Genomic DNA, 22,423 nt, shown 5'->3' on the forward strand with positions numbered 1-22,423 from the left:
GACCTTGGGGAAACCTCAGTTTCCTCATGTGTACAATGAGGACCCCCCTTCCCAAAGTTGAGAGGTTCAGATGATCTAAATATGAAAGTGCCTTTTGAGTAACACAGGGATGGGACACCGAAGGGTCCACTGATTCACCTTTCCTTAGTACTCTAAGCACACTAACCATCCACGCTATTCTGCTAACACCATTCTTGACCCTTTAAATCACAGGGAAAGGGAAATCCCAGGCCTGCAGGAAAACCTCAGCAGACTTGACAACCAAAGGGTAGGAACTTGGTCTATTTTTTATTCAACCAAATTCAGAATGTCCCATGCAGGCCCTGCCACTTTGGAAACTCCAGGATTAAAGAGATCACAGTGCTGAGAGCCCGAGGACTTGAGTCTCTCTCTCTGGCTCCTGCCAGAGGGTTTCGACTCCTACCTAAGTGTGGGGTTTGTGAAATGTATAGCTCTTGGTGCTTTTTCTACCTCTGTAAATAACAGCACTGAATTTTGCAGTCCACCCACTCCCTTTTGCCTCAACTATCATATTAGGTTATCTTTCATTCTTTGTGCCCTGAAATGGTATAATATAATGAAAACCAACCACAATGACTTTGCAGTCAAAAGACTTGAGTTCAAGTTCTGACTCCAAAACATACTGGCTGAGTGATCTTCATCTTTCCAAAAATCAGTTTCAACATCCACAAAATGGGGATATTGATTTGTTCTATCTACCCCAAGAGGTTATAGGATTTAAAGCTGGAAGGGTGTGTAGAAGTCAGACTCAGTGGTGAGGAAAACACTTTTTAAACTTGTAAGGCAATTCAGGAATGTGAGCCATTTGCTAGGCTATCCTCTGCACTAGGGCCACATCTCCTCCCCACCATTGTCAAGAAGCCCCCTATAGAGGCCCAACTTTGCATCTTCCTCTCCTTCATTTGTCCCAGTTTCAGATCCACCTGGCTCCTACTGACATGTATCAAAACTCCACCCAACAAAAGAATCTCCATATTAGCCTTGTACCATTTGGAATTAGTCTACCCCTCTCTTCTACTACTGTCTCTTGCTGGGGGCTACTCACTGGGACGCCACCATAGCGAAGGTAAGATCCCTGGAGAGCGATATTTGGCCTCGTCATTCCAAGATTCTGATAGCAGCCGAGTCTGGCTGCCCTCCTCTGATACATGTAGCGGGCCCAGGAGCAGAGGCCCATCCGATCCCCTTTTCCCGCCCTTTCTCCCTAAAAGAGGGCTTGTTCTCCTTCGCCACCTAACCATACCGAAAGCTCGCAGATTCTGGGAGTTCACTGGTTGAAAAACCCCAAAAGAAAAAACTGGCCCAATTTGCTCAAAGGCATCAGTGCCCAAGGAGTTAGACCTGCCCAAGATAACCTGGGCAATGGCCCACTGGAATCACCCAGGATTAGGCACAATGATTTTCCCCACATTCCTACTATTTCCAAAGTGGGTGAATAAACCTTCCAATTTCGAAGCAATGTTTTTCAAATGCCATTTCTTGGAAAAGAAATAAAAACAAAGAAATGGTTTGTCCCACATTTCTACTACTCCTGAAGTGGATGAAGAAACGCTCTAGGTTCTAAGCAGTGCTTCTCAAATTTCTTGGAAAACAAATAAAAAACAAACAAAGAAATGAAACAACTTGACATCAATAATTAAAAGCAAAACCTTCAGCTGGAGATTTCAAAGTATACAATAGAGAAAACTAAAGAAACTCACACTATGCTTCAGAGGACTGTGAGAAATACTATAAAGCCTTATCAGATGCGAGTGAAAGGGGCAACTGATAAAATATTACATTTGCTAACATTTTAACCACCGATAAAGGAATTTTCAATTTCAGTCTCCAGCAACAACTCTCAAAACCCAAAGATTAGAGAAATTTAGAAGAGCTTTGATGGTTAATTAGAATAGCATTTACAGGAGCATTTTCCTTGTGATGGCTCTTAACAATTTTGTAAATTCTGATTTTGGGGGGCAATGCCATATAATTGCCAACCTTGCAATACATACATGTTGGAGTGGACGGAACTGGGAAGGAGGAGCTGTGCAGGATGCTGTGGGATGACCCAGGTGCGCTCTCACTAGTCATGTCCAGGCTGTTTCCACTCTGGGAGACATCCATGAAACTGTTAGAACTCTAATTTTGTTTGTTTGTTTAGGAGAAAGAGAAAACAAAAAAACAACATTTCTTTTTAAAGGAAAAAACAATCCCCAAACTCAACAGACCATTCTACCCAAAGCAAGGCTCTTTGATACATAGGACATTTACCCAATCTTGGAAATTGCTGTTATCAATTTAACGCCTACCATGGAAGCACTCATATTCGTGTGGCGCCTAAAAATGATTCACTATGATAAAGGGCAGAGAACACGGCCACCATAAGCTATATGTTTTCAAAATAAACTCAAATTATGGGAATACAGAACCTTTGACAACATCACAATCAATAAATTGGTTCTAGTCTAAAGGCTGAACAATACAGCTTCTTCGCAATGGGATCTGAAGGAGATATTGCAACAGCAACAAAGGATGACAGTGAGTTCTCTCTCCTTTTACTGCTAACTACACTGCAAACTCCACAGGTTTAGAGGAAAGCATGAGGAGAAAGAGGGTAAAGACTGAGAAAAGTCCCACCGAAGGGCTGTATTTTCTGGGATTGCTCATACATTCACGGTCCCTGGCCAGAGAAAGAAGGTTGGATTCATCACTTGGTGGTTTTAGATTGTACCGGCATGGTGTTCTGCACAGAGTAAGTGCTTAAGAAATGTTTGTTAAATTGAATAAATGCGTATGTAATTCAGCATCATAGCAGAAGGCTTTTCGAAATTCATTTAGTCCAGAGTTCTTAACCTGGAATCTGTGAAGCGGATGGTTTTTTAATTTGTTTTTTAATACTTTGATAACGGTATGTCAACATAACTGGTTTTCTTTGTAATCCTATTTTATATATCTGAAATATGTTCCTGAGGAGGGAGCATTTCCAGGCTGTCCAAGGGGTCTATGATGCGAAATGAGGTGAAGGGAAATTAGAGCTAGGGAGGCAATCACATGCTTTTTCAACATTTCTCTCTTAATAGATGTTTTAGCTCAATGGCATCAAAGTCAACTAGAAAGGGGGCCACTAATCCCTGCAGGCCAGGAACATATTGACTTAGTTTTAAAATGTAATGTTATCTATGTTTTACTTTATTTTTATTTATTTTGCTAAATATCTCCCAATTACGGCTTAATCTAATTCAGGCATCACTGTGCTGTGGATGCCTATTTGACACCTCTGTTTTAGCTCACCCTTTGTAAAAGTCATCTGGAATGGGAGGGAAAAAAGGAAGTTTGCACAGAATGTCTAAAGTTAGGGTTTGAGTTTTCTCATCCTAAAGGTATTTGGATGGGCGTGCCCTTAATCAAGGAGGCATCCATAGCGCCCCAGATTAACTGGAAGGCCCATGGACATCAAGAGGTAGAGAGAGGCCCTTGGCAGACGTGGAGGATTGTCACTCAGCCCCCTCAAGACATTCCGTATAAGCTTCCGGAGACCAGTTACCTTTGCTTTATTGAACTGTTCTACTTTTCAAGCTATTGCCTCCCCCACAAAGAAGATGCTTTAATAAATGTTGGTTGAATTGTCATTGAAAATAGTTGTCCTGCACTTCCTAAGAACTTATGATTAAAAAAATGTTAGCCACTTCCTGAGAAAGAACTGGTGGACTCGAAATGCAAATTGAAGCATACTTTTTTACTTTATGATTCTTGGCCGGGAGAGGGTTGGTCTGTGTTGTCTTTTGCAACATAGCTAATAGAAAATGGTTTTCATGACTGCATTTGTGTAGTCTATATCAAATTGCTCGCCTTCTCGAGTATGGAGGAGGGAGAGAACTTGGAACTCAAGATTTTTTTTAAGGTGTTAAACATTTTTTGTTTATAGGTAATTGAGAAAAATGTAAAACAAACAAATAAATTGGGAGAAAAATAACTGTCTTGAATAGAATCCTCAAGGCATCTGGCCCCAATCACCATGAAGCAAGCCCAAACGTGCTCCAAGAGGTCCAAGACCCAGGTACAGATTGTATATTTGGGGGCCAGGCAGGTGGCATAGTGGACAGAACACCAGACCTGTAGTAAGGAGGACCTGAGTCAAGTCTGACCTTAAACACTTGATATTTAGTAGCTGTGTGACTCTAAGCAAGTCACTTAACCCCAGCTACCTTGCAAAGAAAAAAACCCAAATCAAAAAAGTTCTATAATGTTAAAATTATTTTTGTTTATATATAATTGAGAAAAACGCAAAACACACAAATAAATAAATAGATGAATGAATGAATAAATGAACTGGGGAAAAAAATAACTGTCCTGAATAGAATCCTCAAGGCATCACCATGGAACAAGACCAAACGTGCCCCAAGAGGCCCAAGAGCCAGGTACATATTCTATATTTTGGGGCCAAGTAGGTGGTACAGTGGATAGAACACCAAACCTTGTACTAAGGAGGGCCTGAGTTAAGTCTGATGTTAAACACTTGACATTTAGTAGCTGTGTGACTCTAAACAAGTCACTTAACCCCAGCTGCCCTGTCCCCAAATAAACCCAAAAGCAAAATATATATATTTTTTCTCAAAAGGTGAATAGTAGCCAAGAGATTCTATCCTGTAACACTTTACATTTGAAATAAAGGACCTAGTTTCTACTGATTTTTAGTACATCAAACTCAAGAAATTTGATAAGCCCACATGGACCAAAGAAGCAAGTAAAAGAAATTAATTTATGAGGAAGAAAGCCTTAAAAAGAAATCCTTGGACATATTCTGGCTTAATGAGGTATTAAACTACTTAAGGGCTCTATTCTGAAATTATTGGGAGTGTCTGTGCATGGTCCTTCCTCCCATAATGTCTGGAGCGGAAAAAGCCTTCCTTGCTAGAGGAAATTCTGTTTGCATGCTAACCTCTTGGAAGCCACTGTAGCCACTGCAGCATGGCCCATGTTACCCACCAAAAGACTCATAGTGTGTAAGCATGCTTCAAGCACGGGAGGCTGGGATGCAGAGATATTAAAGAGACATAAAGAAAAACAATCACTTTGTCCATACCGGATCAAGTATGTGCAGCAAGAGACTGCAATTCCAATAGAGATCAGTATACCTCAACCAACAAGCATTTATTAAGCAATGCAGTATACTAGGCACTGTTCTAAGTGCTGGCGATATAGCTCAGAAGTGAGATAGTGTTTACCCTCAAGAAGCTCACATCCTACTAGAGATTGACGACACGTTCACAGCTAAGTGAAAATAGAATGTAGAACCAAGATAAAGTTATTTTGGAGGAAGGCACTAACAACTGGGGGAATTGGGGAAAATTCTCACTTTCAGCCCAGAAAGAGGTTAGCATTTATGAGAGACTGCTACTCTTATTTGAACCAAGTAGCATCAAAAGGGCTCTCCACATTGCTCCCAAGGTGTGCCTAAGAGCCACCACTGTCAGGCCTGCCACTGCCATTTTTCTCTAGCACCTGTCTGTGGGGGAACTGATACAGCCTTCTTTTGTTGTCTTGGGTTTAAAGAAGGCTTCATCAAGATGCCGTTAGCATTTCCAGAAGACATGCTGAAAATGGCAGCCATCTGGGAATGGGCGTCAAGAGCACTCCACAGCCAAACGGATTCTTTGTTATTTCATTAAATGTCTTTGGTTTGGATTCCTATGCCATCAAGCTTGGTCTGGGTACAAAATACACAGGGGAGGGGAGGGGGCTTAGAGCTAGGAACTCGAATGGACAATCATCCCCAACAGTACCACAAACCAGCACCGGAAAGAGTGTGAAAGGTCAAGCCAGGAAAAGTCTTTGTGGCTTTCCATCTACGCACCTCAAAAGGTACAAGGGCCGTTTCTGTTGCCGTTGGCTCTTCAAATGCGAATTTTTTTCTTCTTTCAGCCTCAATCCGGGCATAACTGGGCAAAAGGAGAGAAAGTCAATTTGCCTCAGTGGTACTTTAGAGCTTAACTTTATTTCCAGATACAGCCACAACAATCTAACACTAAGAGATAACATTTACACTATGGATCTCCATTCCTCTTTGTGCCTCACAACCACCACAGGGGAGGTACCTTAGCTGTCACTTTCCCCAGTTTCTAGAAAAGGAAACAGAAGCGACCGGTCTATGACCACCCAGTGGGTGAGCAAGCATCAGAAGCGATATTGAAATAGGGAAGGGCACAGAAGAAACTGCCAAGCACATAGGCACGTGGCCAAGAGTCATCACTGCCCAGAGCTTTTCCACAGCCCACTGCATGACACTCACAAGAACACACAGGGGAAATTACCCAGGTAACTAAACCCCTCACATGCTCACTGCTCAACCAAGACCGGGTCTCATCTGGCTCTCTTTTAACATCATCAACTATATAATCCAGAGGCTAGCTTGGGGACATGGGCTCCCAGGCCTGACCAATCTCTGCTTTTCTAAGCCACCAATAGAGAGCCTTGGCTTGGGGCAGAGGCTGGTACCCTCATTAGGGCTAATGACAGCAGCTGCTGCTATCTGCTCCTCTCACAGCTCAGCTAGCCTGCCTCCATGATTGTGCTACCAGATGGCATGTGGGTGAACTCCCCATTACTCAGTCTTTAAAAGCACAACTACTTCAGCCCAAATTTTATTTGGTTTTACTGTAATTCTAAAAAGTCTCCCTTCTTTGGTACATTTGCAATTCATTTTCATTGCCTCAGAAATGAGAATCCCCATGGCTGCAGTAAGACTCCAGCTTCAGCTTCGTGGCACACAGTTTATTTCCCACTAGTCCCGGACTCATTCAAGCAATATTTATTGTTTTAAAGTTGTTTGGTGGGGAGTGTTGTAAGCATAAACACAAGTTTACTAGCAGAAAAGGAATCGCTGCAGTCATACATTTCCATTCTAGAGGAGTTTCTGGCGAGCATCAGAGACACAAACCCCTGTGGTTTCTAAGGATAAGAATCTATACTTCAGAGACTGAGAGGACATACATGAAAAAGGTCATAAAGGAGCAAGCTAGCAGTGCAGTGACACATGTGAGTCCCCTGATGGAGACAGAAGCCAAGAAATGAAATGGAGGGACCTGATCATTCAAAAAGGGAAGGACAATGGAAATGCTCCATCTGATATTTTCAAGATCTCTAGTTTTAATTCTATTTGACTGGATTCATTTTTTATTTCAGAAATATGAAGACAGTTTGCGTATACACATAGATGTCTATATATTTGGCCCCTTTAAAAGGATATTGAATTTTTAGAAGTACTTATTTACACAGCATCCAAAAATCCAGTCAAGTTCACTCTGTTTACAAATGTCAAACAACCCAATTAGATGCATTTCTTACTGATCTGAGGAGCTGATGACGTTTCAGCAGCTGTAAACATAACTTTAAATGTAATTAATCCCTTATAGACCTTCTTATATAAAACCTAAGCCACTGAAATCTTACTATAGTTTTTCCACAGGTATCTGCACATGTAAATAGCTGGATTGCTTTTTTGTTTTTGTTTTTGTTTTTTTAATTAAACTGATTAGTTCTTTGACAGAAGTGACCGGTTATTCAATCAGAAAGCTTGCACCAATGTATGGATAGAGATATATCCTTAGCCTAAAGGCTGCCTATAAATTGAAACTAACTGCTCTCTGGGCAAAAAATAAAAACCAAAAAACAAAAGGAGAATCTCCAGATCTCTCTTCAGGCACAGCAGCAGGTACAGCAGCCCTATACCTGACATCAAAAGCATTTGAGGGAAAGAGACAATGAACTTGATGAATTTCTACACACGACGTCATTGTTCATACCAAGGGAGCATTAACAGCTGCAGCTACGGTTGACTTGTATCCCAACGACCTGGACATCGAGAAGTGAAAGCCAAGTCTGACCTGCCAATTTTCCAAGTTCTTCCACGAATTAGTTTTACAGTTAAGGCTATACAGATGGTAAGATATTTACCTTCTAACCAAAAGGGAAAAGTGAAGAGACAAACACAGAGATTGTTGGGGTTTTTTTTTTTTCTTAAAAGCATTAAGTAAAATTTCCTACCTAACTACAGTGTGTGTGCAAACAATGAATTGAGGCTTGAAATTCCACTGGTGATAAGTGATGTAATAGTGAGTTTGCAACCAAATCCACTGCTGGCCTTTTGTCAGGAACCGATAGTAACAGGACTTTCCTTTTCCAAATTGCATCACTTGATTTTAAAAAAGAAAGAGAGAATGAGAAAAAGATCAGAAGATGGTACATTTGAATTAAACTCTCGATGCTCCTTAAATAGTTTATATACCTTTTTATCCTAGACTTGAATGTAATTCATTTCAAACCGTCATTTTACAAAGGAAGAAACTGAGGCTCAGAAAGGGAATGTGACTTCCCTGAAGAAGACACATGGAGGACGTGACTGGAGGGATTCAGAGTCCAGTTCAATACCATTTTTTGCCACATCATACCGTGAGGTTTAAAATTTACTATTCACCAGCAGAGTCCTCAAGAGCATTAAATTACTTTAATGTAAGGTTGTTTTAGGTACACACACAAAAAAAAACCATTTACTTTTACTTGCTATATACAGGGAACTGTAAATATCAAAAGACGTCAATTGAGCACTGTCCTTTTTTTTACGTGACTAGACTACAAATCCCAGGATATTTTGACCATTTACTTGTGGCAGAAACTCAAGGTAGCAGAAAAATAATCCAAGAAGCCTTTTTCTTGTTTAACTCACAAGTGAGATGCTCACCTGCAGCAAAGATAGGGAAGAATACTCACTGTTTACTCATGATAGTCAGTTATGGCAAAAGTCAAAGTAGAATGGTTGCAGATCGCCCCACCTTCTACTATCCCCATGCAGAGATGCCCAAAGTCACCTTGGACTTAGAAATCCAACAGTAGGTCTTGGGGAGGGGGTCTTACAAAGTCATCCCTACTTCCACAGAGGACTGCATCTCAAAGACTGATATTATGACAAATCTTGGAAGGAGCTGAGAGATGAATTTCAAACTATTCATTTTACAGAGAGGTAAATCAAGACTCAGAGTGGCAAAGGGCTTGCCCAAAGGCACACAATAACTTAGCAATTCATTTGATATCAGAAGCAGTTTCGCGCCAGTGTTTTTCCTCTTTGCTACATTGGGTGTTAGGACTTTGGGGAGTCCATCTCTCTAAGGGCCCCCAAATTCTAATTCACCAGCTTTCCAGAGATGTGTTTTCCACAAAATTCCTATAGGAAATGTCCTTTCAATTTCAATTTGGAAGGTCCAGAATGCCAAGCCAAGGGGTAGGGCAAAGTTCACATGGGTGGGGGTTTTGGGGGAATGTGATTTCTTTCAGAATTCTTTACTTGAAGTAGAATTTTCATAATGTAAATTTATAGAAAGTGAGGACTATATATATAAATATATATACATATATATAACATGTTATATGTATGTGTATATATCCCCACATATACATGCATATCTATTAAACTATACTATTATGCAGTTATTTTCCATCTCTCTCCACCACTAACAACTTATACCAGTTCCTATTGATTACCTGCTTAGATCATAAATAGCTTTCAAGCAGGCTACCCTTGCTCTCTTCTCCATCCCTACTAACCCAGAGTTCAAATCCCGTCAATAAAAAAGACTAATCTTTTTATGCCTAGATCTTGTCAAGCCATTACCTCGCTCAAAAATCTTCAGTAGCTCCCTACTGTCAATCAAATAAAATGCAAACTCCAACCTGGCATTCAAGGTACCACACAATTTTTCCACTTATATTTTATTATTTTCAATATACTCTATGTTCCCACCAAACTGGACTTCTTTCTCTCCTTCCAACAGACTTTGAGCTTCACCTGACTCTTGTTCTCTTGCCTTGGATCACAGTGTTCCCCATGCCTGAAATGTTCTCCTGCCTCCTACTGCTTATTGAATCATTATTATTCAACATAAATCAAAGTTTAACCCTAGTGCCAGCTCCTCCTGAAAGCCTTTTCTGAGCCCCCAACTGGTAATGACCTTAACTCTCAAAGCTCACATGACATCTGGTTTGCATCTTTCTAATATCTTATCATTATCACAAAATTCATATTAGAGCTTTTTTCTTCTCTCATCCCCCTACTGTACTCTAAATAACAAGGGCAAGAGATAGGGGCTCATCTAAAATTTTTTTATCTCACACAGTAAGCACTCAGTAAACATTCACTGAATGAATGGGATGTCAGCTGACATTTCCTTTTAGTGCTGTGTTCTGTTTATTTCTGGCAGCCATATTGTGAAGTCATGTTTTTTTGTTTTTGTTTTTGTTTTTTTCCTTTCAGGTATTTTTCCCAAAGGTAGCCAAGCAATAGTAAAGGGGGAAGACATGTTAATTGAGATGCTAAATAATCACCTTCCATCACTTCATGAGTCTTTCAGACCTCAAAAACCCACTTGAAAAAGCAGAGGCCTAAGGCCAAAGCCTCCAAACCAACCTCTAGACAACCCATCCCTGATACTTGTGCAATACTTTATGTGGAGAATACTCCCTTCCTGTAGTTGGCTAAATGGGGACTAAGACTTTTTCTATGCCATCTGAGAGAAGGAAGAGCTTTGGATTTGTTCATTCCATCTGGGCCCTCTCAATTGTCCTGGTCAAAGCCGTGTGATATGCTTTCGTGTACTTTCAACCTGACAACATACCCTTCCTTCTGGAAACACATGGGGAAAATTGAGTCTTGTGATTTCTCAATTACACCTTTATTCTCATTATTCTCCAAATGCCCCAAACCTCTACAGAACCAGCCAAAAGCAAAGGGAAGGAGTGTTTACCCACCCTACTTGGTCACTGAGGCCCTAGCACTTGATAAGTATCATTCTTTGACAAGGCTACCACAAGTTTTCACTTCTACTGACTTGGTTTCCCAAGTTCTTGAGTTCAAGGACCTTTCGTGTACGAGTTCCAACAGAACAGCTCCTCCAACACAATGCTACGCTGCCTCTCCCATCCGTGGTGGCAACTTCTAAAATGAATTCATCTGCCTAAATCAATAAAACCCAAAAAGAAAAATGCGAAGCTCATAATGTAAATAGCACAAGCAGGAAAAAAATTCATGGCTAATTTTTCCTTCGTGAGCTCTGCAGCCTACTGTACCTCTAAGGCTCCTGTCAAGATTCACATTAAAGGAGCCCGGCCCATTTTAACTTGGCAAGGTTCTGACTGAACCAAATTCTTTCAAGTCGACATTTTCCACGGACAGATGCACAAGAAATCCTGTTTGTTCCAATATCATCATTCACAGAAAAAAAAAAAAGAAAGAAAAAAAAAACTTTCCTTTGGCCTTCTAGAAAATTCCAGCTTCCCGAAATTTCCTTGTGGCCTCAACAATAAATTTTACTATTGGAAAGTCTGTGCATGTAAAATATATCATTTGATTCAGACATACTGAATTATGGGGATGTGACAACAGCCAGTCCCCTGCTGTTAGGGAGCCAACACTTTCTTGGTTTTGCTATCCAGTAGTTGACACAGGCATGACTAGGATAAAAGTCCTGCAATATGGTAGGTGTATTTACCTTATAGCCAACCTCTTTGAAGTCTGGGTGGCAACCCCACTGAATGTGGGGGGTTGGCAAAGTGATGATTCATATCAATAAATGTTTGATTTGTTTACCTATTTTATATCCCCCTATCCCTAGGGTCACGTTAAAATTTGATGGGTGAAAAGGGATCATGAGGGACCCACCATCACTATAAAAATGGCTGGAGGCACAGCTGGAAGTAGAATGCTGTGGGTAAAAACAGTCCCTTCTTCCCACCATGATTGCTCCCTTTTCTGAGTACCTTCCTAGGTACCACCACCCCCAGACCCGCTGCCATGGGCCAGTGAGGAAGGGCCAAGTCCAGGGCACTTGGGCTGCTAAAATGGCAGGACAAATCAATCAAGGCAGCATAAATGGTGATGGGAAAGACAGCCTTCTCCTCCCCCCCACCTCAGACCTCCAGCTGTAAGGACACATTCTGATGGCTTTTCAAACCTATCTTCTATGAGCCCTGTCTGACATTTGTGTAACTGAATCTGCAATACAAAGAGCAGTTTAAAGGATGTTACATAATATACTGTAAACATTGACAAGAGAAAATGTCGAGTTGAAATGATTTTGATTCTGTGGTCCCTTTTCTCATTATCTGACAGGCAAGTGAATCTTATGGCTGGCTGGTAAAGAAAGCTCCATCCCCATCTGGACTCCACGGTAACAGACTGTCATCAGCTGAAGTGGGACAGATACTTTGATGCTCTACCAATGGGGATCACACCACCTCTTCCAAGACCAAAACATATGGGAGCAAATCCTTCCAAACCCAAGCACAGAATTGTAGACACATCCACCTCAAAAACCCACCGACCCACAGATTTAAGATGGTGCCCAAAGGCTATCAATCTCCAGGTATTACTGGCACTTACTTTGTTCTAGACACTGCACTAAAACAGTCACTTGTCCCAAGTAGCTTACTAATGGTGGAAACAGTTACAAATACCAGTACATGCAAGATAAATACAGAATGTAGCTTTAGAAGGGAAAAGAGACAGCTGGGATCGGAAAGAAATGGAAAATTAGGAATGAATATATTTGTTTCCATTTCATTACAAATCTTTCTTCCAAGCATTCTTCCTCAAGGTACAGAGATGGAACTCTATAGCATGGGTATATGTCACTAGATATGGTCATGTTGTTGGTTTGTTATTTTGTTATAAAACTACCTGAAGTGTGTGTGTGTATGTGTGTGTGTGTGTGCGTGCACACATGGGGTATGACCATGCTGTAAACAGAATAAAGTAGCAGAAAACAGAAAAACAGAATAATGAATCAATTGATCAATTTAAAAAACCAGGAAAGAAATAAACTAAGCCCTCCCTAATGTACCATCTCACTCACTAAAATCCCAACAAATAATGGTTAACAGTAGGTCTTAACAAATAAAGATTCAGCAAAGATATTCAATGCTTCCCTTTTTAGCACTATTAAGAGTTTCCCAAAAACATAATGCAAAGAAAAAAGAACCTAAGGGTCCTAATTAGTATTTTCTTTAGAGGCTTGGAAGATGGGAACTTACATTGTTCATGGCACTTGGCGAGAGACTCCAAGTCATCAACATGGTAATAGTCGTAGCCTGATGTTCCCAGCACCTCAAAGGGTAGGTAACCAATGATGTGTGCAGCCCTATTGTCAAAGAGAAAGAAAACAAGTCAATAGAACCTAGCTTTCTAGGAAATTTCCATCTCCTATTGGCCGATCCAAGATAAATGTTTCAAGCTTCAACCTTCCCCCAAAGGCCATCATGGTCACTGGCTTCTTCCAATGATTCCTTTAGAATAAGTTTAATGTTGCATGCTTTACTCCTACTTGAGATGTGGAGAATGAATTCAGTTGGAAGGTGAGTCACCAATCGAGCATGTTTGGCTCCTTGTCTGAGGAGGCTGCTAACACTAAAGACATTTATTATGCAGAATGAACTTCCAGACTACACAATACCCCAGCATGTATTTGTGGCAAATCTCTGTCATCCAGGAGGAAACTCATTCATTAGAAACAAGAAAACACTAAAATCAACATTGCAGGCCAAAACATACCTGAGGGGGAAAAAAGTTCTAACCTGAATCTGAGTTGTAACCATCAAAATTTGAATCTGTAATACCATTTCATTACCAGATATAGTTTGGTTGGGGTTAGGGTGCAAATAGTGGCTTCCTGATGTCAAGAAAAATCCAGGATTGGAAGTTTCCTTTGGTCTAAGGTTCCTTAGGATATCTGGGCTGTTCTGTCATACTGCAAACTGGACTTTCTTTCATGTGTTGTCTTTCCCAATTAGCCTGAGAACTTCTTGAGGGGAAGGGACTGTTTCAATCTTTCTCCTTGTACAGCATAGTAGTAAATCTTTAATAAATGTTTTTCACTGGAAGATGAATGGATGTCCATCCATTGGAGAATGGTTGGGTAAATTATGGTATATGAAGGTTATGGAATATTATTGCTCTGTAAGAAATGACCAGCAGGAGGAATACAGAGAGGCCTGGAGAGACTTACATCAACTGATGCTGAGTGAAAGGAGCAGAACCAGGAGATCACTGTACACTTCAACAACAATACTGTATGAGGATGTATTCTGATGGGAGTGGAAATCTTCAACATAGAGAAGATCCGACTCACTTCCAGTTGATCAATGATGGACAGAAACAACTACACCCAGAGAAGGAACACTGGGAAGTGAATGTAAAGTGTTAGCACTACTGTCTATCTACCCAGGTTACTTATACCTTCGGAATCCATTACTTAATGTGCAACAAGAAAATGGTATTTACACACGTGTATTGTATCTAGGTTATACTGTAACACATTTAACATGTATGGGATTACCTGTCATCTAGGGGAGGGAGTAGAGGGATGAAGGGGAAAACCTGGAAAAATGAATACAAGAGATAATGTTGTAAAAAAAAATTTACCCATCCATATGTACTGTCAAAAAAATTATAATTATAAAATTTAAAAAAATAAAGATTTGAACTCAGATTTTACTAACTTTGAAGATGGTTCTTGGTAATAATGATGATTATAATAAATGCCATTAATAAATAAAAAATAAATGCTTTTTCATTTATTCAAGATGCAGTTCTGAGGATGATTCAAAAATGATTTTTTTAAAGTATCCACTATCACATAAAATCTTTTACTATCAGTTTTTCTTCCAGCATTAGAGGACCTAACAATCTAAGTTTATAACTTGGACTCCATCAGTCAGAATTTTATCCAAATTGTTGCCTCCGCACGATGCTCTTAAAGTAAGGAAAACATGCAGGAAAATGCAAATATTTCTGAATAGAGCGGATTCAAGTCCTCTATTAAAGGGCATGCTCACTTGCCACTTCATCCTTAACAGTGTATTAATTCCAGTCAGTACCAGGTGATCCTTTAAAAAGAAGCCCCCCCTAGGAACTGCCTATCATTGGCCAGGTAACATGCTGGCTGGTGGGGACGTCAGGACAAAAGGAAAGCGTGCCCTCCAGGGGCTTATGTTCTGTCAGGAGAAATAGCATGTGTTTAAAGAACAGGCTAGGTGAGGCACTGTAGATGTGAAAAAAGAGGGAGGGAGGAATCTGTTCACATTCTGAAGTTAATCTTTGCCTGAGCAAACTCCAAGAATGACTGGGAAATAATGAGACCGATTCCAATGAGTGACTAAAGAAACTCAGTCTTACGGCTTTATAATCCTGAGAGGACGCAAAGCCAGTCAGTGTGTTTGGAAGAACAAGAAAAGGACCATAGTATGATCCAATAGCAAGAATTGGATGGGGAGAAAAAGGCTTGTGTTGTGAAGCTTGACTCTGCTGTCTAGTACCTCTCCCAGCCCCTCAATTTCCTCATCTGTCAAATCAGGATGACTTCTGGGCTGAACATGCACATTTTCTTACGAAGATATTGGACCAGTTTGCTATTTCCTTTTCCAGTGGGTCAAGATGAATTTAATTGACCTTATTTTACAATTGAGGAAACTGAGGCAGACAATAGCAAAATGCTTTGCTCAGGTCTATGTAGCTAAACCAGCCTAGCCTGAGTCTGGTCTTCCTGAATACAATCACACAGCAAGAGCTAGTTTGAACTCAGGTTTTCCTGACTCCAGGCCAGGTGCTTCTATATGCTGTGCCATCTTGTTGCCTCATCCATGTTAATATTCTTCTCCCTTATAATACAGTGTTCTTATCTGATTTTAATCTCCTGCCTCCCTCATAGGTCTATTAATGATTCCATTTTTGACCTTGAGGAAAAAAACACTTCCCTCTCTTAGTGTCTGTAAAACTGAAGATGGAGTCATTGCCACAGTTTGGGGCACCGCAGATGGGGAGAAATTGTGGGACTCAAAGCCAAATGTGGCCTTATCATGTACAATATCCCACCTGGGCCTTTAGGAGGATTTTAAAGGTCGCTGCTCAAATGGAAATCAAAAGATCCTATCAAGCAAATAAAACTGACTGTCTGAATGCTCCTGAAGGCCAATAACACGTCAGAGTCTTAAAGGGTTATACAGGATACACAGTAGGTATTCCAGAAATAGCGCTGAGTGAGCGACTTCTAGGAGGGCCAGAACATACAGATGGGAATCGGCATCAAGGCCTAAGACATTATTTTTGGGTCCAAAGCACTTTCCACCAAAAAAAAAGCTCCTGAGCCGACAGACATATCAGACACTGATCTTACTTTTCAAATGAAGAAACTGAGGCACAGTGAAGGAAAAAGTCACCTAGCCAGTAAGTAGCAGAGCTGGGCCCTCTGGGTCCAAAGTCAGGATGTTTTCCCCTAGGACAGAATCTCTTGAATGCTATTCCTGAACTGGCTATAATAGTGATACCAATAAATCTTTGCCACTCACTTCTTCCAAAGCTGAGTATTAGTTGAGCAATGTTCATAAAGCATCTTAAAATGAAAAGGGATTTCAGATAAAAGAAGGGAAAAAAAACCATATGATCAAAGGGAGCCAAAGCACGTGCTGGCTTTTGGAAAGAACAAGTGTGTGGCCAGGCATCTTTACAGTACGATGAAAAATGAAAGAAAATCATAATAGCTGACATTGATATAATGGTTAATGTGGTAAGCACTGTGCCCAAGGGCTCTATAGTTTTTATCTCATTTCCTCTTGACAACAACCCTGGGAGGTAGGTACTGTTAATGTTCCCATTTTACAGCTGAGGAAACTGAGGCAGACAGTGAGTGGCAAAGTGATTTGCCCAGGTTTACATAGCTAGGAAGTGTCTGAGGCTGAATTTGAAGTTTGTCTTGCTGAGGACAGACCTGGAGCTGTGCCCACTCTGCTATCTGGCTTCCTCCATAAGATGAGATTAAAAATGTTCCACTTCTAACCAGTAAAAGCAGTTGCAAAAGTGGTTTACCTTCATTGGTATGCAACACAGGATTTCATTCCCCACCTCCATGCCTTTGCCTCATGTATGAAGCACTCTCCCTCCCCAACTTGGTTTTCTTCTGGGTTCTGTTCAAATGGCACTTCCACCAGGAAGTCTTTCCTGCCTGTCCCCCTCCCCCTGTCTTTTTAGCATTCTCTCCTTTCTCCAATGGAATCGCTACTTGTATTCCCCAAGAGAGCACAAGCTCCTTGAAGGCAGGGCCAGTTTTGGCCCCTGTTTGTATTGCCCAGACTCCCAGTTTAGCCTGGTACATAAAAATGAAGCTTGTTGACTGGCAGGAACTAAAGAGGGTGCCTCGCATACAACAGGTGCTTCTTGAATGTTTATTGACTTGAACTGGCATGTTACTGTAACTTGTTCCAGCCCAGATTTCAGGCAACCAGGACATTTATTAGACCCTCTTTAATTATCTCCTAATACTCAGTCTAGTCGCTTCGATATTTATTTTCAGGGGGTCTTAGCACAAACCTCTGAACACAGCCTTCCAGAGATAATTTTTCACCAGCTTGTTGGGTTTTTTAAATGGTATTTTCTGCTCAGATTTCACATTTCATAGAGATACCCACTAATGCCGATGCCTTTTCAACTAATCGAAATGTTTGCTCCATTACTGAAAATGGCTCCGAGTGCCAGCCACCAGTCCCATGAGTGCACAACAAGAGAGAACAGCCCAATTCCTTGGTCCAACTTGGCCAACCTCGGGGTCTACAGGAAGGGTGGGCAAAGGCCAAATTAAGCTGAAGGCAAAAAGAGGCCTTGAAAAAGATTAGCAGAGATGCATGGCAGGGAAGTCATTTGGAATTTGCTGTTATGATAGCTCTGTATTATATCTATAGTCAGAATCAAGCACATGAGCTTAGAGGAATCAATGAACCTCTCTTCATGTGCCCAGAGGACAAAAACTAAGAGCGACAAGCCAAGAGAGCTCTGGATTGGGAATCGGGGGAACGTGTGTTCCAATACTGGCTCTGCCCTTTACTCCTCGGGTGACCTTGGGCAAATCATTTCTACCCTTCTGACCTCAGGTTCCTCTGCTCTAAAAGGAGAGGCCTGGACTACATGACCTTCAAGGTCCCTGCTTCCAGCTCTGATCCATAATCCTAAATTATAGTGAGGCAGATTTCAACTCCAGGACCAAAAAGAACTTTCTAATACTTGGGAAAAAGCAAAAGTGGCACTGGCTCCTGGAATAAGCCAGGGGTGCCTCAGCAGTGACTGACCCCACATAGGAACGGGGCAGAAAGGATTTCAGTTGAAATACAGGTTGGACTAACTCCCTCAGAGGTCCCTTTTGGCTCTGAGATCCTTGGATCTTTTCAACAGGACAATTGGAACCTTTAGGGCCTCTCAGGATAAATGTGTTCCATCAAAGGGAAGGACTGAAATATGGATATGATACAATCACAGCGCCTTTCTTCCTTGAAGTTATTACTGTTAACGTCATGCTCTCTCCCGAGAAGCCGTATGACAGAGATAGCATCTCCTTCAGCCACATCCTAGAGCTCACAAACCTGCAGCTCTGAACCGCACTCTACTTTCCCCACAAGCATCTTGTGGGAGGGGATGGGGAAGCAGTGATGGTCCCAGTTTTCTAGATGGGGAAACCAAGAGGGATCAAGTGGACCCCCTCTCCTTCATTCCATCCCTCCCCCCTCTCTGTCTGTCTCTCTCTCCCTCTATGTCTCTCCCTGCCTGTTTCTGTCTGTCTCCCTCTGTCTCTGTCTTTCTTTTCTCTCTCTGTCCCCATCACTCTTGTCTCTCTGTCTCTTTTTCTCTCTGTCTCTATCACTCTTCTCTCTCTGTCTCTGTCTCCCTCTCCAACATAACATGCTGCCTCAAATGTTTTTCATAAAACAAAACATCATTCAAATACTATTACTAGAAGCAATTCCTTATGCTAGGAATGGATAATTCTACCCAAATTTTTCCAATGAAAGCTGACAGGGGGAATGTAATTTAATACAGAACAAGTCATTATTGGTGAAGTTTCAAAATGGAGAAGAAAATGCAGAAATTGCTGGAGAACTCTATGTAAACAGAAGGAAAGGAAAAAACCCCAAAGCCACACTTAGCTTAGGAGAGAAGGGAAGGGAAGGGAAGGGAGAAAAAAACATGAATAATGATGGGATGGGTGGGAATGAGCCAAGTATACAGTAGGTAACTCTAGCAGAAGTGACCCTGTGGGAAATCCAGACAGCAGGTAAGGGCGTTCTGAGGAACTGGGCTGGGGAAATCTGGGAAGGCTTCTAGAAGAGACTTAATACCTGGTTGGGGCCTAGGGGCCTGGAATCACAAGGGAGGGGGGCTGCTGTCCAAAGACAGAGGGGTGTCTGACGAGCCAGAAGAATGCCAAGCCAGTTCCATTTGGTGAGAACATAGACTCTGTGCAGGGGAGTATGATGGGAAGTTAAAGGCTAGCAAGGAGATGTTGGCCCTGATAGCATGGGGCCTTGAATGCCAGGTGAAGTAATCTGCATTTGATCTTATAAGCAAGGGGGAGCCCCTGCAGGTTTTTGAATAGGTGAGTGACCCAACAAAACGTGGAACTTATGAAGATAATTTGAGTAGTTGGCTTAAAGATGGCCAGGAGCAAACACACACACACACACACACACACACACACACACACACAATCTATGGTTAAATTTTTTTGGGGGGGGGCATGAACTTGGAAAATCTATTTTGATAAAGATAATCTGCTGGATCTTATGCATTTAAAAACATAATTCTGAGGGGGAGTCCATAAGCTTCCTCCCCAAAGAGCCAGATTTGAGCAAATCTGCTTTCCATGCCAGCACTTGGGGCTATCTCCAGAAAAGACGCCCCAGGCTGGAAGGAAGGACACGAAGAAAACATGGTTTACAAGTCTTTTGTAGTAGTCCATGTGAGGGGATAGGACTTGGACAAAGCTGGTGATCACATGAGTAGAGAAATGACTGAGTTACTATTAGGCAATAACTTCTCTCCAAAGCAGGTGCGCCATCTTGGGCCAGAAGCACCAAAGCCCTGTTATACTTCTATAAGAGAGCTTTACATACATGATCTCACCTGAGCCTCACAATAATTCTGGGAGGAATAGAATAGTAATAATATAATGATTTTAGCTAGTAATTACATAGCACCTACTAGGTATCAGACACTGTGTAAAGTCAAGTGCTTTACAAATATTTGCTTCTGTGATCCTCATAACAGCCCTGCCAGGTAGGTGCTAGTATTCCCATTTTTTAGCTGAACCAACTAAGGCAAATGGAGGGTGAGATGACTTGCCCAGGTGTCACACCTAATAAGTATCTGAGGCTAGACTTGAAATCAGATCTTCCTGAGTGTAGCACTCCTCCATGTTACTGCATTGATCCCATTTTACAGATAAGGAAACTGAGTCTCAGAGAAAGTAAGTGACCTGCACAGGATCACACATCTAGTTATGTGACAAAGATGGAATTTGAACCCAGGTCTTCTTCACTCCAAGTTCAACACTCTTTTCATAATTCCAAACTTATGTTGGGAGGCTTTGTCAGAGATTCAATATGGAATTATAAGACAATAAGGTAATATCTGCAATAATTTACTAAACCCTCTGGTAGTACTTTTATGACCTTGATGTTAATCGTATGACCAGGAAGTCAATTATATACTGGGAGGATTTGCTTGGCTAAAGGGGTTAACTTAAAAATAATATTTTTCCTGAAGTTGGTTGTTTCACATTAAACAACTAGTGTTTGTTTTTCACAAACATTAGCAATTCATTATGAAATCATTAACTATTCTACTCATGCATTTACATACAACTATTAGAGAATATAATGATTTTTTAGAAAAGTCCTCAGAGAAGCAAATTTCCAAAGACATTAGTTAAGAAACCTTTCTTTCTCCTAATGAATAACATTGGTTTTGGAGAATTTAAATGGAATGGATTCTGACCACTGAGTTCATTTTCTTCCTGTTAAACTCGATTTATTAAAATTGAAATATCATTTAAAAGTACTCATGAAATGTTCAGAGTGTTTACTTGTCCTTTCAACTTTCTCTTTCTTTTTAATATTGCTTCGACTTTATCTTTATCAAGATCAAATAAAGAGTAAGCCAGCCCTTGCTGGGTATAATATGTATTCCCTTATCTCGAATTTCACTCAATTCAGATACTTGTATTTACTTTATTTCTTTTTTGCCTTCAGGAAAATCCAAGTCTCCCTTTTTATTTGGTTAGAAAATGGTGACTCTCACCTACCAAAAAAAGGGACAGACAATTCTTGACCAGTGACTTTGGACAAATCTTGTCCCTGTTAGGGGTCTTTGTGTAGGATCAGTTGGATTTTTAAATCCCTTCCAACCCTGATTAGGAAGTTGCTGGGGCATGTTATTCATTTTTTTGAGTTTTGAAGTAATTTATTTAAAAACTGGCTTTTTTTAAGAGAGAGAGAGAGAGAGAGAGAGAGAGAGAGAGAGAGAGAGAGAGAGAGAGAGAGAGAGAGAGAGAGAGAAAAGAGTCTACTTTCCAAAATATCATCATGTCAAAAAACCAGCTTCTCACCTGTGGTCCAAGAACAGAAACTTCCATTCTAAACTATGTCTTGAGGCAAATTCTTCACCAGCATCATCCCCAGTAGCAACTTCCTGCAGAAAAGTTAGAATAGGCTGATGTTATAATAATGATTATAATCACATGTGTGTGTGATAGTATAGATAATTAGAGTTAAACATAATTAATAACATATATAACAATAATCTTTCATATTTATATAGTATTCTGGAGTTTAAAAAGCACTTAACTGTCCCTTTATATCTAGGTCTCACAATAGCCCTTGTGAAGGAGGGAGGAAGGAAGGTAGACCATGGACCGAAAAAGAGGAAAACCTGGGTTCAGATCCCAGCTCTACTACTTGCCAGCTGTGTGACCTCACCCAAGTCACTTTTGGTCTTGAAAGTTGTAAAAGGAAGGGATTGGATGCACTGGCCTTTTAGGCTCTTTCTTGGCCCACTATTCTAATGTGAGAGAGCTGTGACCCAAAACCACACGGCAGGAAGGAAGGAAGCATTTCCAGCTGGACATGACCTTTGTGTCAATTAGTCTAAGCTTACCATTTTACAAATAAAGAAACTGAGGTCCAGAGAAAGTAAGTGAAATGAAAAGGAGGAAGAGTAGCCAAGGTTCTTGGCGTCAGGCTAGTCAGTGGAAAGGCACTGAGCAAGTCACCTTCCCTTGAGGACCCAATTTCCTCATCTGTAAAATGAACAAGTTGAATGAGACAACTTCCCAAGGTCCTTTCCATCTCTGAATCCAAATATATTCATATAGACTTTGAAAAAACTCCCCAAATGTGGACGTTACTCACCCAAGCAAGGCCAACCACTCAACAGAATAGCTGGGAACCCAAATCGAATCTGACATCTCGTTTGGCATCATGCATCTTGCTATGTTCTGCCGTTAATGAGGAAAAACTCCCTTCTAACCAATTTTGACATCTAATCTAGACCTCTCTGCGC

The 22,423-nt window shown here is 41.0% G+C and overlaps 1 protein-coding gene across 1 annotated transcript in view; it reads right to left on the bottom strand.

Moving 5' to 3' along the window:
* The window catches only part of LOC141549004 (circadian locomoter output cycles protein kaput-like), a 72,621-nt gene that overhangs the window by 16,676 nt on the left and 33,522 nt on the right, over window positions 1-22,423 (bottom strand). The window contains exons 8-12 of the mRNA XM_074278368.1: window positions 21,471-21,553; window positions 13,081-13,187; window positions 8,047-8,194; window positions 5,858-5,942; window positions 1,265-1,391 (exon numbers count right to left, since the gene is read on the bottom strand). Coding sequence (XP_074134469.1) covers window positions 1,265-1,391; window positions 5,858-5,942; window positions 8,047-8,194; window positions 13,081-13,187; window positions 21,471-21,553 — 550 coding nt within the window. The remainder of the gene's footprint in view (window positions 1-1,264; window positions 1,392-5,857; window positions 5,943-8,046; window positions 8,195-13,080; window positions 13,188-21,470; window positions 21,554-22,423) is intronic.

This window comes from Sminthopsis crassicaudata, chromosome X (genome assembly GCF_048593235.1).
Source record: "Sminthopsis crassicaudata isolate SCR6 chromosome X, ASM4859323v1, whole genome shotgun sequence".
NCBI lineage: Eukaryota > Metazoa > Chordata > Mammalia > Dasyuromorphia > Dasyuridae > Sminthopsis > Sminthopsis crassicaudata.